Raw genomic sequence first — 14361 nt, forward strand, 5'->3', positions numbered from 1 at the left:
TTTCAAAAAGACCAACGTGGTCAAAATCAGTGGCTTTCTCGGAGTGTCTTGATATCTCACTGTGTTGATGCAGAAGACCAGGCAGCTCTTGATGGGAAATCCGTTTCTGATGTTTGAATAAATTTTCTTATACGCGAAGTAATGTGTCTTCATTACCTAAAAGTAGAAAGTGACATAAATAAAAAGAAAATTAAAATGCCTGCATATCTACCCAGGATTATATCTGCAATTACACGTTCGGTAAGAAGTTTGATGTTTATTCTTCCAGATGTTACACGAGTGTGAGCGTGTGGGAAATGAATGATTAACATTCTGTAATGATATTCGGTGGAGGATTCCGGAAAACATCTGAGATTATTTTAATCAGTGGCTGGGGGAGAAGTGTCTGCAGTGCAGAATTTGGCAGAGCATAATCTCTGGTTAGTTTTTCTCTCACTGCCCTTTTCCTTTTGACCTCCTGGAACCAAATGGCTCACACGACCTGCTCAGCACAGATAGTGTGTAAAATGAGTTACGGCCACATGGAAAAGTCAATTCCCTGACCCCAGGTGGACCTCGGGACCTCTGGGCTGTTGCTTCTGTGCTCCCCTCCCTGGGTGGTGACTGCCCCTTCTCTTGGGGACTGAAAGTTATAGGTGACTTTTCCAGGTAGCCTTTGAATTTTCCCCAGAGAATATTAATTTATCCATTATTTTAGTCATTCATTCAATAAATGTTTGAGTGACCTGAGAAGGCACAGTGGTTAACAAAGCAGACACGGCCCCTCATCTCATTGATCCTTTGCTGAGGTTGAAGGGGTCAGGGACGTCACCCAGAGTTGCATTGTGGGGCGGGATGAATGCCCTCGTTTGGTAGAATTTGACTCCATAAGCCTACATAATAAGGCTGAAATAAATTAATTGCTGCCTCCACTGTCTGTCTGTAGCATCTAGAATATTCTTCTCTTATTGCTAGGATGCCACTGTTTACTTTGTGTGCATTTGCTCGTGTTGTGTGGGGCAGTGGAGATTTACCAGGTGGACCTGGGTTGAAATTCTGGCCCCTCGACTTGCTAGGTGTCATCTTGGAGAAAGTACTTGTCCTCTCTGAGCCTGTTTCTTGTTTCTGAAATGGGGTTTAGTTTACTGCCTTCCTGATAAGATTGGTGTGAGGAGTAACTGGGCTCGTGGCTGCCCTGTGCCAGCTCACAGACAGGCCCTATTCGTTTCCCAGGGCTGCCGTGACAAAGGACCAGAACTGAGTGGCTTACCAGAACAGAAATGTTTTCTCTCACGGTTCTAGAGGTTCAAAGTCTGAAATCAGGGTGTTGGAGGAGCCACACTCCCTCCGAAGGCTCTAAGGGAGAATCTGTTGCTTGCCTCCTGCCTAGCTCCTGGAGTTTGCCGATAATCCTGGGTGCTCCTTGCCTTGTAGGTGCATCTCTCCAGTCTCTGCCTCCGTCGTCACTTGGCCGCCTTCTCCGCGTGTGTGTCTGTCTCCAGCTCTCCCTCTCTTTGTAAGGACTCAGTCACTGGATGAGAGCCCACCCTAATCTAGTATGACCTTGCCTCAACTTGATCGTGTCCGTTAAGACCCTATTTTTGAATAAGGTCATGTTCACAGCTACCAGGGGTTAGGACTTCGACATATCTTTTGGGGGACACAATTCTACCCGTAACGTGCGACTTTCCATCTGTGTAATGTCCTCCTCGATACATCTTCCCATTCTAACTGCTGCCCCGTTTCTCTGCCCCTATAGACTGACCTACTCTGGGAATACCATCTACCCCACTGTCTCCGCTTCCCTCCCTCCCTCTCTTGAGCCCCTTCCAATCGTGGTTCCATGCCTGCCACCCCATAGCAGTTCATCTTGTCACATCACCAGTGACCTCCGTGTTGACAAATCCAGCGGTCAGTCCTCTGGCCTTTATCTTGTCTGCTCAGTGGCAGGGGTCACACAGATGGTCCCTCTCTCTTTGGTTTTGTCACTTGGCTGTTGGATAATTCGCTGTCTTCATTCTTCTCTTACTTTGCTGTCACCCATCCTCTCATAGCGTCTTTGGCTGGGTCTTCTTCCGTTTCTTGGCATCTGAACCTTTGCATGTCCCAGGCAGAGCCGGTGCTTGGCTGGCATCTGCCATCCCAGTTGTTAAAATAGTCACTGCCAGAGGGAGCCCTTGAGTGCCCTCTACCCGCCCCCCCCCCCGTCCCCCCCCCCCCCCCGGGGGGCTTTGGGGGCCCCCTGGGGGGGCATCCCAGTGCCTGCCAGCGTGCCCACCAGCCCACTGCTCATACACACCAACCGTGTCCTCGGGTGTCCTGGCCAGAGAGGGTGAGGCCTCGCCTTCCCTGCAGCTGTGCTGGCGCCAGAGGGACGAATGCCCGGTACCTGCTGCACCCTCAGAGTGGCCTCTAGCTGCTTTTGGGAAAAGACCCACCACACTGTTCCCTTCACGTTGCTGTCTTTCGTACATCCCACCCCAGATCTCAGTCCACAGAGCTCTTCCCATTATCTGCCACCTCCTGTACGATCGTATCCAGTCCCCTGGCTTCAAACAACGCCTTTATGCTGACTCCTCCCAGAAAGATATCTCCAGCCCCCACCTCTCCCCTAAATGCCTCTCTCCTATTTAACTGCCAGTTTGCTTTTCCAAAGGTGCTTCTAGCCAGCATCTCACCCTGGAATGTCCAGGCCTTGTGATGCTCCCCCACGCCTGTCTCTGTTGCAGTGGCTGTGTAACTGGCCACCCTGTTGGATGAGCCCGGGAGTCACCTCGACGCCCTGTTTCCATTCTCCATGAGCCCCATTGCATTCAGCCAATATTCTAATATAGTCTCCAGCAGCGTGGCCTCTGAATTCTGAGAGAATCGGGTCTGAATCCGCTGTGCTGCCCGAGTGGTGAGCACCGGCCTGGTAATATTTGCCTCTTTGCTTTCAATGCATTCCCTGCTCTGCAGCCCAGGGGCCCGATTCTCGCACACACGTTCCCAGGCGCTTCTGCCAAGGGGCTTCCAGTCGGTTCAGCGAATGGGGTCACCTTAGGGAGATTGCGGCAGACGAGAGGAGGAGCCGGGGTGTTTCTCGCCATCTTTTCTGGCTCTGGAAGCGTCTGTGCCGTAGGGGCACCTCCTTCGTCCCAGCTCCCCGTGTGGCTGAAATGGGGTGGAGCTTTCTCTGCGCTCTGCTGAAAGGGATGGAAAGGGTTGGGCTGGCTTCAGGGACCACGTGGGGTGGGTCACTGATGGGGGGCCAGACACTGGGCTTTCTCCAGATGTGAGGAACCAGGGTTTGGGTTTGGAAGGGCTCTGGCCTCCCAGCTTTAAGCACCAGATTGACTTGGTGATCTAAGCACCAGATGTATCCACATAGCAAACAGCATGCATTACCTAAAACCTACCCCCTTTCTTTTTTCTTTTTTTAAATAAAGAAATAGCTGTGCTGTAAATTGCACATAAATGGAAGGAAGTACCTCTAAGTTTTTCTAAAGGAGTGGCTCTTAACCTTTTGTGGGTGACCTACTTCTCTGAGATGCTGATTAAAGCTACAGATCTTCTTTCCAAAAAAAATAGATACATTCCCAGACTTCCACAGAATTCCTAATGCTTTCTAGGGGCCTGTGGATGCCCTTTCTAGAACATTGATTGTCCACATGTCATTCTGGACTCTAAGCCCTTTGGCGAGCGGCCTGGGGAACTAGAGCAGGAGTCGTTCCATATCGTTGGCATTTATGACTTGACAGCGGCCACATTTCCATTTGTGCCCTGAATTATTCAAACCCGTATCGAATCACAGACCTCTCAAAGTAATCCGACCTCACCAGACATGGTCATGGTATGGGTGCGTGTGTGTGTGTGGTGTGTGGATGTGTCCAGTGTTTCTTTCTTCCTCTGGAATTCAAAGATTGGAAATCAGCTCGCTGAAATATTAAGGATTTGGAGTGTAGCTGTGAGGGTGTCGGAAAGTTTGTGTATTATTCTCTGGTGCGGGTTCCCATCCGGACACTGTTTGGAGAATAATTTGGTGAATCTGTCAAAGTCAATGTGCACATCCCGTGTCCATGCACTTTCCTGTCTAGAAATCGACCCAATGGAAATACTGGCATAAGTGGGCAAAGATATAGAGACAAGGACATTCTTTCTAATAGTGGATATAATCACAGAAAATCGATAATATACATATTATGGAATACAATGTGGGTTTTCAAAGTAGCAAGGCAGGACTATTTGAGTTTGCAGAATAATGGTAAAGCTTGAAACAAAAGCAAATAGTTGGGAGACATGGATGTAATATGGCATGATCAGATATAGTTAAACGAATATCCATAAAACAAATTCTAGAAGGAAACCTACCAAATTATTAAGAATGGTTGCTTCTCAAGAATAAGACTATGGAACGGGTGAGAAAAGACTTCCGTCTTTTGCTTCATAAATTTCAGTTATATTTGAATATTTACAAGTCATACAAATTACAATGATAATTTTTTAACCACAGAAAAGATCTATTCATTTGCATTAAGTAGCTTGACTTGTCTAACATTCTTATTTTTGTGTGTGTTTTTTTTTTCTATTTTCTATTTCAGATTCTTGACGAATTCAAAAAGGATTCTTCTGTGTTCATCTTGGGGTGAGGCACCTCTTCTGGGTTGTTGATATTCAGGGCAGCTGTGTGAGGCGTGGTGCCCTTGTGGGTCCTCCCAGCCTGGCCAGCTGGCCCCTGGGAGGGCCACCTCTGTTGGCAGGTGCTGATCTCCACCGGGACAGAGTCCTCCTATTGGGGGATTGGCCATCCCGAGCCTGTGACGTGGATAAACATGACCAGCAACAGTGGGGTGTGTGGCGTGTTGGGAGGGTGGCCCAGAAGGTTCTGTAGAGAAGGTGGCATGCATTGGCACCTCCTTCTCCAGAGCATGCTTCATAGAAGAACATGACACGTTAATAGATTTTTTTTACCAAAATTCAAAGGATGTTAGTGGCCGAATGAGTTTGGGAAACCCTGGTTAAGCAGGGTTAACTGAATTAAAATGAATTGAGGTTTATAAAGGGCTTTACATGGTGCGTGGCAAGGGCTCATAAATAGTGATAATGATATTATTAAAACATTAAGTGCTGCAGGACTTGTCAGATCCTTTACCTGATTCCCCTAGTGGGGGGTTTATAAAGTGTTCTGTGATTCCCAAGCCTGTCTGTCTGGGAGAAATGGTTGCCATGGAGTTAACAGCACCTAGAACATGATTTGTAGCCCACTGACCTAGGTCTGCTTTTTGGAACCAGCCCTCACCGGTGAGAACACCTCCTGCTCTTGCTTCTACACCCAGGACCCATATATAAAATGAATCTGATTTTTATGTAGTATTTTAATGAAAAGATTAGTGTGAGACCGTGAGGCTGGTTAGGAAGGAAGGTTAGAAATGCACTTGTAATGAACTTCCATAGATTTTTGGACCTTGATGTTTAGTAAAGGGAGAAACCTTAAGCATGTTTGGTCTCCTGTGTTTTAAAAAGACGCTCGCCCCCTCCCCCCATCTCACCCGTGAGAGCTCAGGGAAAAGTACAGACTTCCCTGGGCAGCTCTGTTCTACAGGACGTACTTTCCGCAGAAACCAGGGTCAATTGTGCCAGTCTGGTGAGGTCTTGGTTTCTTGGGAGCATCCTCTTCATGAGGCCATCTGTCAGCAAGCTGCTGGCCGAGCTGGAGTGTCCCTTTATTCAGGGTGAAGGGTTTTCCTCATCTCAAATGGAAAATTCTCCCACCGTGGGCCTCTGATTGCTCCATGGCCTGTGTCTTGCATGTTCCAGCTGGTTCTCCCCGTCAGCCCAGGATCTGGGGGGCTTCATCTGGCCCCCACTCCTGCCTCAGAGCCCTCGATGGCTCAGAAAACTGTGGATTGCGGCTCCTGATGAGACCCTTTGATGTGGGCCCTGTTCACTTCTGCATTGGCTCCCCCTAAATGCTGTCCACGTGCAGCCCTATGCAAGTTAGCTGTGCATGCGCGTGTCCGTGCCACCCTCCCCTTTTCCTTTAGCCTTTGCATATATGGTTGCTTTGGCCTGGGACCCTTTCCACCTCCTCTGGCTAACCCTCCTCCTTCTTGGAGACTCCATCAGATGCTTCTTCCTCCAGAAAGCCCCCCTGGCCCTCCAGGGCTCTGCTTGGGCTGCCATCTCCTCTCCATACCACACTGTACCCTGACTGCCCGCTCTGCCGGTCTCCCCCAAGGCCACACTCCCCATCGCAGGGCGAGGTGCACAGGATCCCCCCGGGAGCAGCTAGGTGCAGGTTCCAGGGCCTCCGCCTTCTGAGACTCTGGCTCCAGGGCCCCTCTGAATCCTTCTGGGTCAGTCATTGTCTCGGTCACCTTTGTCTTCCTGTTGGCCAGCCTGGCACCTGGCACCACAGAGGGACGTGGCAGGGCTCTCTGGGTGGCAGGCTGCCCTCTCGACTCCTCTGTTGAATGTGTCCATCTCTAAATGCCCCCCCTTTCCCCGAGGACAGCAACACCGACCGGCCGGATGCCTCCGCTGTTCACCTGCACGACTTCCAGCGGTTTCTCTTACATGAACAGCAGGTGAGAGCACAGCAGGGCTGGGGGAGCTGCCTGGGGCGCTGTCTCACCTTCTCCCCACCTGCCGCCTGTCTTACCCTGGCCGCCACTGTGGTCTCCCTGTCCACGGCTGCTCTGGCACCTCAGGCTCTGGAATGAGAACAGCCTCATATCAGCCTTTTTTCAAGGCACACTTTGAGGAAGAAGAATGACAATCATGGGGCGGCAGGGGTGGGCCTTGCGGGCAGGAGCGTCCTCGCCTGGCTGGCTTCTGCTCCTTTTCCTGGCTCATCTCAGGAGTCACCTCCCCAGGAAGCCTGTCCTGACTGATGAAGGATGTGACTAGGTGGAAAGCTACCCTTTGGGGGATAAACCAGCACAGCTGTTCTTAAACAGATGCCGTGTGGGAGGTCTCCCTGAATGTTTATGTGCGGGCTCCGAGCCCATGGCAGAGGCAGGGAGTTTCATGTGGGGCAGTGGTTTCCACCAGGGCGGTTCTGCCCCCCGGGGGGGACATTGGGCATGCCTGGAGATATTTTGGTTGTCACAACTGGGGGCTGCCACTAGCATCTAGAGGGTAGAGGCCAGGGGTGCTGCTCAACATCCTAAAATGCACAGGTCAGCCCCTCGCTGCCCACAGCAAGGAATTACCCAACCCCGAATGTCTGTCGTGCTGGGCTTGAGAAACCCTCAGCTTGAAGGAGATAAACCTGAGATCCTCTTACGAGCTGTGCGACCTTGGGCAGGTAGTTGGACCCTTCTGTACCCCATTTTCTCCTTCTTTAAATGGAGATGAGAGCCCTACCTCTCAGAATTGTGGGGATCGGAGAAGATAGTATTGATCTTTGGCTGTGTGTATGAGTATGAGTGTACGTGCATAGTCACATGTATATTTAAATTTTTTCTTTATATCGCTAGAGTCTCATTTACTTTTTGTTCCTCATTTAATTGTTTGGTTTTGGTTTTAGTAGACTGTATTTTTTAGAGCAGTTTTAGGTTCACAGCAACATTCAGCTCATTTGTTTTTAGAAATCTTTGTATTGCAGAACATCTCAAACATACATAGAAGTACATGGATGGGCATCGCGAGCCACCATGTGCCCATCACTCAGATTAAAAAGTTACGGACGTTTTTGACAATTTTATTTCACCTGTCTTCCATGTCCACACCCATGTGCCTCCCATCTCCTCTCCCTTCTTCATTTCTTTGCTGAAAAATTTTAAAGTAATCCTCAGACTATGTATTATGCATTTGTAAATATTTCAATATGTCTCTCTTACGGACATAGACTCCTTTTTTATAAATGTAACCGTAATACCCCTCTTACACCTTACTCAATAAACACTGATTTCTTAATGTCATCCAATACATGGCCCATGTTCAGATTTAATTGATTACAGAGAGAATAATGAACAGAAACACAGACTTTTCACGAGGCCAGCCACATGGAGGCCCAGGCAGTGATGATGGCTCCTGTGGTACATGATAAATGGTGACCGAGGACTTGAAGTGTCACGACCTCCCCACGTGGGGTTGAATGACAGTGATGGAGAGAAGGCTTATTTACCCAGCCTGAGGCTGTGCCTGAGGGCAGGTAAAATGAATGAATTCTGTTGGACACGTTACCTGCTGGGTACCGTGTTGCCAGGGGCGTGAAGCAGAGAGAGGCAGGTGTTTCTGTCTTTCTCGCCCTCCTCTTCCTTGCCCTGAATGACTTGCTTTTGTAGGGAGCTATTGGCATTAAATGGTTAAATTCCTGGGGACAGGTAGCTTTTGATCCTAGAATTTGCCACCCAGTTTTGGTTCATTTATTACAGGGAGAGTCCCAGGCTTTCCCCACCCTGGCCCCTTCGCTGGGCTGCCCTCGGAGATCAGGGAGCTGGGCCAGGAGCAAAGTGCAGGAGCTCTCTCCCCGCGTGTGGGGAGTTAGGACCCAGGCAGCTCACAAGTGTCCGTGTGAGTGTGCTCGGTAGGAACCACAGGCTGGATGTCAAGGATGGGAACCCTGAGCCATCAGTCTGGCTGACCTGTGATGTCCTGTATCCTCGGTGCTCTGGAGGATGCTGGCATGAAGCAGAGCTAGTCGTTTAGGACATTTGTTTGGGGCGATGGATGCTCATGGGTGGAATAACCATGGCAACACTTGGTCTGCAAATGAGTACAAATCTTTAGCAAGTGCTTTGGCAATATGCAATTAAAATGAAAACTGAAAAAAGGTTCATATACTTTGATTAGATAATTGCCCTCCTAGGAACTTATCCTAAAGAAATATGGCAGCATTTTTAATAGAAGTGAAAATTTGGAACTAATCTGGTTAAATGTGCTACAGTCCTGCCCTGGGAGAGCTGAGTGACACTATAAGAAGGGAGTTGAGGAAGCCCCCGGAACTGATGTGCCTGGGTTTGGTCTTGGGCTTATCACTGAGTTAAATTATTTAATCATGTGAAGCCTCAGTCTCCCCATTTATATAACACGGAAAATAATAGGTACTTCCTGGGGTTGTGTGAGTTCAAAGTGAGCCACTGTGTGGAAAAGGTTTAGCACAGAGCCTGGCCTACAGTCCCTGCCTGGTGTGGACTGCCATCACCATTTTTATTCCTTTCACCATTATTCTTGTCATCATTTTTATTACTATAGATGCCTTGCACAATACCCCACATTAAATAGATACATTTTTTTTAACCCCCAGAGTATTCACATTTTATTTTATTTTATTTTTTTAAAGATTTTATTTTTTCCTTTTTCTCCCCAAAGCCCCCCAGTACATAGTTGTATATTCTTCGTTGTGGGTCCTTCTAGTTGTGGCATGTGGGACGCTGCCTCAGCGTGGCTTGATGAGCAGTGCCATGTCCGCGCCCAGGATTCGAACCAACGAAACACTGGGCCGCCTGCAGCGGAGTGCGCGAACTTAACCACTCGGCCACGGGGCCAGCCCCCAGAGTATTCACATTTTAAACTCCTTTAGGCAGAAGATTTTTTATTCACAGCCATCTAGTGCTTGGTTATATCAGTTAAGTACCCACGCTTTTTGTGCAAAAGCTCTGTAGAAAAAGGAAGGAGGAAGCTTCTGGCATTTTGGGGGCATCTTGGCCTGGCAAAGTGTTTGCATTCAGTATCCTACCATTTGAGTTTCATGTTCTAGTATTCAAAGATTGTAACACCTCTCTATGTAAATGAACTGGCTGTTCCCAGCCTCCTGGCTGTTTTGTGTCCCTTATCCAAGTAGATTTGCAAGAATTAACAGCCAGGCTCGTTGTTGATTTGCACCTAGTGCCAGGGGGCCATTTCTCCACCACCTCATTTGTATCTGTCCTTACGCTTTTTTTTCTTTCAAACATCCTGGTTTGACCCTTCCCACCCAACCACACACACATCTGGTAGCACATTTGCTTTTATTATACATAAAGATTGAGGTTCCAGAATATTTGAAACCCAGAAAGCATTAGTCAAAGTTGAATTTATGGGTCATGTTTCATCCCTTTGCCTGAGGAATATTTGGGGTTTTGGGGTTTGGAGAGGAAGCCAGTGAAGTTACTTTGTATTATGTATTCTCCCAGAAACTCTGTGCATGGATATTATGATTCCCATGTAACAGACAAGGAGGCACAGAGAGGGTGTGTGGTTTGCCCGGGGTCAGCCAGGCGAGTAACCTCGGTGGTCTGTCATAACTTTTTAGCCAGTCCTCTATTTGGTGATTTCTTGTTCTTTTTGTCATTTTAAGGAACACTGGGCTCAGGATCTGAACAGAGTCCGTGAGCGGATGACAAAGTTCATCGACGACACGATGAGGGAAACTGCTGAGCCCTTCTTGTTCGTCGATGAGGTGAGTGCGTTCCTTGTGAGACAAGGGCTGGTTTTTTCCAGGTTTTGAATTATCTCAGCCTTTCATTTTTCTCATCCTTCTCTGTTGACCTTGCTGCCTGGGTGTGTTCTTTGCTTTCGTCAATAGAGGGCGTCTGCTGCCGGGGAGCGCATTATAAGTGCCACAAATTCAGAGGTTTATGGGCAGCCTGTGCGCCCCCGAAATGGTTGTGTTTGTCTCTGCGTGAGGCATCAGGGGAGGTGAGACGGAGGGAGAAATGGGGAGCTCCTGTCCCATCTAACATTCTTCCCAGGAAGCAGAATGTTACCCCAGTGTCACTCGATCTCCTAATTTTCTTTATTTTTTTCAAAGGGATCAGGAATTGGAATATGACATTTCCTGCCTTTTAGATGTTATGATACTGTTAATGTTTTGTTTCTCAAGTTGGGTGGTGGGTTCACAAATGTTCATGGTATTATCATGCCTTAAAACTTATATATGGGAAGCATATGGTCTTCTAGAGTCAAATATTTTAGGATACACATTAAAAAGGAAAATGTTGTATAGGTCAATGAAACGTGCATCGATACAGCCTATTACAGCCTGAGCTTCTGCACTGAAAACTTGGGTAACTGAGGCCTGGAGACCACCTGCTGAGTTGACGTATGAGAGCTACCAGTCCCCCGGGTTGACATAGCCAGGAAGAACCCGGCACCACCCATCCTTGTCCCCATCGTGCTGACCCCATCTGTGTGTTTGTGACTCTCCTAGTTCCTCACGTACCTGTTTTCACGGGAGAACAGCATCTGGGATGAGAAGTATGACGTGGTGGACATGCAGGACATGAACAACCCCTTGTCACATTACTGGATCTCCTCATCGCACAACACGTGAGTTTGGCCACGAGCCTGGGATGGGTCCGGCAGATGAAGGGCAATATGGCGGGCGTTCCATTGCGCTGCTCTGGCAAAGAGTGTGGGACGTGGGTGGAGTGCAGGGCCCCGCTGTTGAGATGAGAATATACAAAAGCTTCTGGAAGGGGTGAGGAAGTGTACTTCTCTTTCCCGGTTGGCATTGCAGTAATAACACTTTTTCTGCGGCCCTGAGAAGCAAATCCGCAGAGCTGGTTTTCATGGTTTGGCATTGCATAGTAGCCACAGCAAAGCAATGGAATTAGTCATGGAACTGATGTTTACTGAGTGTCTGCCCTGCTTGCTGGGTACCAGGGATACAGCAGTGAACAGGGCAGGATGAACAGCACTGTCCTCATGTGCTTGGAGGAGAAGAGACCTCCTTTGAATCTTAGTGAAAAATAAGAGTGGATGAGAGGAGAATCAGTGGTGAGGCCAGGAGGAGAGTTTTAGACAGAGGACCAGCATATGCAAAGGCCCAGGGGTAGGAGGAACTGAAAGGAGGCTAAGACTAGACTGTGGACTCCAGGAGGGTGAGTGGCAGGAGAGGAGGCCGGCAGAGTCTGCTTGAGTGGAATCTTTTAAGTGACAGCGAGGGTAGTGGGAGCCACTGATGGGCTTTAAGCCAGAGAGCAACATGCTCAAATTGACATCTTTGGAAGATTACCCTGATTGCGCAAAAGAGAATAGACTGGAAGAGAGAAGTGGATGGTACACTCAAGTGTCAATATTAGCATCCTTCTAAAGGGAGAGGGTGAAGACCTTGGACCCTGGGCACCCAGAGAGCTGTCGATTGGTACGTCCCCAAGTGTCGTTCCAGGCAGAAGTCAGGGGAAGGCGCTTCAGTTCAGCTCCAGGCTTTCTGGAAGATGAAGTCTTTTTCAGGGGCAAATTGATCTCATGGTTCCCTCTTCCCCACCATGTCCTTTGGTTTAAGAGTTTGTGTCTTAGAATGGTGAATTCTACCAAACCAGGATAGTTAAGGAAATTCAACTCTTAGAAAAGAGGAGTCACGGTGAGGAGGAGAGTGCATAAAAAGTATTTCATTGTCACTTCTGGCAGACATAGTTCCTAGCATAGTAAATTCCACCGTTAGTCTTTGAACACCTGTTCAGTGCCTGCCTGGAGCCTGATATCAAAATGGTGGCCCATCTCTGCTGGAGGCTCTGCCCCAGAGCCTCTTGGGCAGCCGTGGAGGGGTTGTTAATTTATCATCCACTGTTATGTTACTCCTGACACCCTTTGACCCAGTTCTTGAAAGACCGCACGGTCTCTTCCCTATGCTTGGATGGCCAAGGTGGTTATTGTTCAAATCCTGTGATGTGGCCTGAGTCTAAGGCTCATGACTGGCGTGGCCACACGACAGCGTGTGTCTGCCCCAGATCCTAACCGTGGGTCTTTCTAGACAGGAAGGACTCAGGACTTTGGGGGCTTGGACTGAGAAGTTCCCCAAGGATGCCCTGAGGTGCAGGCCTGCTGCCACACGGCTGCCCACCTCCTTTCCTTCAGGTACCTCACAGGTGACCAGCTGCGGAGCGAGTCGTCCACGGAAGCGTACATCCGCTGTCTGCGGATGGGCTGTCGCTGCATCGAGTGTGAGTGCTTTTGCTGGCAGACAGAACACTATGGCACATCGAGGCTAGCCATGTCGTTGCTTGATGCTTTTTTAGTTTTAAAGGCCTGCATAGTGGGGATGGGCGGGACAGGCCGAGGGAGAACCCAGGTGCCCGTAGCATCTGGGGTGAGGGATGTGGCCATCACCCGCCAAGGACCTTTCCCCAGAAGAAAATTGTGCCCCGGACAAGGAGTGATGTCAAGCCTGGTGCCAGGTTGGAGCCGTAAACCCTTGGGCTGTGGTTTTGGGCATCTAGAAAGTACCCTGATACAACAGAAGGGCTGGGAGGCTAGTAGCAAAGATGGCTTTATTATGCTGCTTTTCTCCCCAGCTTCCCTTTGGGCTGTTTTTAGAGGAAGGCAAACGCCCTCTGTTTTAGCAGTTGGCCCACCTGGGAGCCACCCTGTCACAGACACCCCAGTACAGGAGATTCCAGGCCCCTGGACGTGCCAGGAACCAGCTGCTTCCTCTCTTCTCCTCACTTCTCCCCCTCCCGGCCTGACTTGACCGCCAAAGGCCTGGAGGTGTATTTGGCTGAGAAAAGGCACAAACCACTGATTTAGGCTCCAATTTTATCAAAAACATTCATCACGGTATCAAACTTCAATGGCAGTTATTCCTACAGACTGGTGCCTACTTTATATATATTTTTCCCCCTCAGGAAAAAGCAAATGTGGAAAATTAAGTTTGAAACTGTCGGCTCCTGTTACCTCTGGGGGTTGAAAATATAGGGGACACTTACCTTCTATATAATCTAGTTCTGTTTGAATATTTTACCGTGAACCTTTAAAGATAAATTTCTTACTGCTGTGTATTATTTCCACCAGCATAAAAAGCAAGCCAAGGTTTAGACAAGTGAAGTCAGAAAATAAAACACATTATAAATATCTTTTTAAAAAAGAAACATACACGAGCTTCTTTTGGACAATTGTGTTGCATTACAAAGGGGCCTCTAATTGACAACCAAAATCGTCCTGTAACCACACAGGTGATGCATGTACACAGGTAACACATGTCCTCAGGTTGGTGGCCCTGAGGGTAATTATTGGCCCCCATGTCCTGGTAACTGAGCTGGCCGCGGGGTCGGGGCTGATCTCGCGGCTGTGGGCACAGCATGTCTGCCCTCCGTGGACCTGGGAGGCGGAGAGGACGGAGGTGTTGAGGCCACGTGTTACTCCCCTAGTGGACTGCTGGGACGGGCCCGATGGGAAGCCCATCATCTACCACGGCTGGACACGGACCACCAAGATCAAGTTTGATGATGTCGTGCAGGCCATCAAAGACCACGCCTTTGTCACCTCGAGGTCGGTGGGCTGATTTCCTGGTGGTTTGCCTTTAAGGGGAAGGCAGCTAAGGTTGCATGGACAGACACACACCGCCTACACAGACACACACACACACCCCCCTTCACACCTCCTACACACACACCCTTCACACCCCCTAGACACACACACAAACCCTTCACACATACACCCTACACACGCACACACCCTTCACACACACACAACCCC

At 49.0% G+C, this 14361-nt stretch overlaps 1 protein-coding gene across 1 annotated transcript in view; it reads left to right on the forward strand.

Annotated features, from left to right (window-relative positions):
- PLCG2 (phospholipase C gamma 2) overlaps positions 1-14361 on the forward strand; it is a 144504-nt gene that overhangs the window by 76186 nt on the left and 53957 nt on the right. Inside the window, exons 8-13 of the mRNA XM_046682466.1 lie at positions 4560-4603; positions 6473-6545; positions 10244-10345; positions 11096-11214; positions 12745-12830; positions 14034-14154. Of these exons, the coding sequence (XP_046538422.1) occupies positions 4560-4603; positions 6473-6545; positions 10244-10345; positions 11096-11214; positions 12745-12830; positions 14034-14154 (545 nt within the window). The remainder of the gene's footprint in view (positions 1-4559; positions 4604-6472; positions 6546-10243; positions 10346-11095; positions 11215-12744; positions 12831-14033; positions 14155-14361) is intronic.

Source organism: Equus quagga, chromosome 13, assembly GCF_021613505.1.
Source record: "Equus quagga isolate Etosha38 chromosome 13, UCLA_HA_Equagga_1.0, whole genome shotgun sequence".
Lineage (NCBI taxonomy): Eukaryota > Metazoa > Chordata > Mammalia > Perissodactyla > Equidae > Equus > Equus quagga.